Source organism: Nicotiana sylvestris, chromosome 2, assembly GCF_000393655.2.
Source record: "Nicotiana sylvestris chromosome 2, ASM39365v2, whole genome shotgun sequence".
NCBI classification, from domain to species: domain Eukaryota; kingdom Viridiplantae; phylum Streptophyta; class Magnoliopsida; order Solanales; family Solanaceae; genus Nicotiana; species Nicotiana sylvestris.
The window spans coordinates 23593155-23595877 of NC_091058.1; the positions used below are offsets into that span (position 1 = coordinate 23593155).

The window sequence follows — 2723 nt, forward strand, 5'->3', positions numbered from 1 at the left end:
GGTCGAGGGTGAGAGGAGAAGATTGGTCCGAGAAAATGAAGCTCTTAGGGCCCAGGTTCGACAGTTGAAAATAGCAGCCGAGAGTCCGGGCCAAAGCAGGAAAGATGAAATGCTCATTTATAACCTTACTCAAAAGGTGTGTGACTATGAAGATGACCTACAGAAAGCTGAGTCTGAACTAGCAAAAGTACGAATGAAGTTGGCTAGAAACGCTGAAGGGCGTGCAGCTTTTATTCAGATTGGTCGTAAGAAGAGGACTTACAGCACTTGCAAGAGCAAAATCATGCTGACACTCAGTTCTTAGAGGCTAGATCCCGTCAGATTGGTCATTTGTTGCAGGAGAAGGGCATCATAAGAGAGAGGGTTCGAAGAATTCCTAGGGCAAGGTTGTACGCATTGATGTTTTCTTGATTGTATTTTTCTTCCTTTTTCCGAGTTTGTATTTTCATATTTCGAGTCTGTTTTCAATTCCTGGAAAAGGCATGTCTTGAGTCTTAAAGTCCTAGAAAAGGTGTGTTTCGAGTCTTTTTGTAATTCAGTAAAGTTGTATTAATAAAAATTTGAAAAACAAACACAAAAATTGCCCTTTTATTTTTCGCATTTACTTTTTGAACTACGTTATGATCCGATTCGTGCGGCGTCGTGATACGTAGACAATCCTCATTGGATCTGGTCATATTTTTTGTAAACATTTTAATAGAAAAAAACCATAAGAAAAACCAAAAAGAAAGAAAAGAGAGTCAAAGAAAAACCAAAAACGGAAAAAGGAGAGAAAGGAAAGAGAAGAGAGGAAAATAAGGAATAACCGATGAGGCAAAAAGAGAAAATTGGGGAAAATGAGCAAAACTAGGATGAAACATGGAACTGTTGCGAAACATATAGAAACACGTTTAACTGTATAGGTGCATCACACTCCAACGTGCGATTTCCTATGTGTTATTTGTTTCAAATTAACCAGTTGGTTGTCTACTATCAAGTCCAGGTTCTATAGTAAGGTGGTTGGTCTTGTGGTAGTCTGGATTCACATCCTTACTTCACGAGGTCGAAAGGTAGCATTGAAATGACTTCAAAAATCACTCTGCCAACAGTTCCTATCATGGATGAGAATCCGATCTCGGGCATCTCGACTTCGGAATCGGCGGCTGCCGAGGAAAACAAGATACTGCGTCTGATGGAAATATGGGACTCCTGGTCCAACGGAAGAGAGCCACCAAGTATGATCCTCGGATTTCCCGAGCTTTTCCCTAGGGTAGGCGGAACCTCCAATATTTTGATCAGTCACCCCAATACCCCACTCGGATATCCTACCATCTCGGCCCACTTTGTTGGAACCCTTTCTGAGGTTCGCCCCCAGGTGTTAGCTTCAGGAGCAACTTCAAATATTTTCACTGCTCCGCCATGCTCAGCTATTACACTACCTACGCTGCCCAGGCCCAACTTTGACCCATCATCCTTCACCTTCCAAACACCATCTTTCCCACTGGAACCTGTACAGTTTCCCACCTATACTTAGTCTCAACCACCCCGATATGAATTTACTGTGGGGCAAGAAAAGATCACCAAAACTCCTGAGCAATAAGAGATTGCTAAGAAGATGAGGAGTATGGAACAGAGTCTCAAAATCATACAAGGATTGAGTGGACAGAAAAGTGTATCATATGCCGACTTATGTATGTTCCCTCATATGCATCTGCCATTAGGATTCAAAACCCCAAAATTTGAGAAGTATGATGGACACGATGATCCTATTGCTCATCTCAAGAGATATTGCAACCAGCTGCGAGGATCCGGTGGGAGGGAAGAACTCTTCATGGCCTATTTCGGAGAAAGTCTGATCCGCATCGCATCTGAGTGGTACATAGACCAAGATATATCCCGCTGGCACATCTGGGATGACCTTGCTAGGAATTTCGTCAAGGAGTTCCAGTATAACATTGACATTGCTCCAGATAGGAATTCATTGACAAACTTAAAGAAGAAACCCTCAGAAAGCTTCCGAGAGTATGCAATTAAATGGCATGAACAAGCCTCCAGGGTAAAGCCTCTGATGGATCAGATTGAAATGGTCACAGTTTTCCTCCAATCTCAAGAAGCTAACTACTTCCAAAATATGATGTCCGCAATGGGTAAACCATTCGTAGAAGCCATCAAGATTGGCAAAATGATTGAAAATGGGTTGAAAACAGGTCGAATTCTAAGTCAATACGCCATTAGAGCCACCTCCCAAGCCATTAAGGGTGGGTCTGGAGAAGTAGCAAAGGGCAAGAAAAAGGAAGAAACATCCATGGCAACGTCGGGTGCAAGAAAACACCGTACTCATAGATCCTTTTTCTCAGAATGCTCAACCTTATGTCCTCAGCCACCAAGACGTTGCCTATGCTCCTCAGCCATACCCGGTCATGAATGCTCAACCTTATGTCCGGCCACAACAACAAGCCAAACGTAACCAAGCTCCATTTTCTAAAAACCAGCCTCCTTACCAAAACCACTACAGTCCCGGCCTCCACAAAACAATTTCCACCCTCGTGAACCACCCAAGAGGACAAATTTTACACCCATTGGCTTCCAGCCTGTTACCAAAGCTTGTTCAAATGGGTCTGCTACAGCCTGTTCCTCAAACCAGGCAAAACCCAGCATCACTTGCTTACAGAGCCAGTACTGAATGAGCCTATCACTCAGGGGTAGAAGGGCACGACATGGATGATTGTTGGACTCTAAAGAGA

General features: G+C 43.4%; 1 protein-coding gene across 1 annotated transcript; it reads left to right on the forward strand.

The window, feature by feature from the left end:
* Window positions 1–1594: 1594 nt before the first annotated feature.
* On the forward strand, window positions 1595–2446 carry LOC138883597 (uncharacterized). The gene has a single exon (XM_070164295.1). It carries the CDS (start codon window positions 1595–1597, stop codon window positions 2444–2446), a length of 852 nt encoding a protein of 283 aa, XP_070020396.1.
* Window positions 2447–2723: the final 277 nt, after the last annotated feature.

Bases quoted from the DNA above. Each gene is read 5' to 3' on its own strand.
- LOC138883597 (XM_070164295.1), top strand. From the start codon at position 1,595: ATGAGGAGTATGGAACAGAGTCTCAAAATCATACAAGGATTGAGTGGA.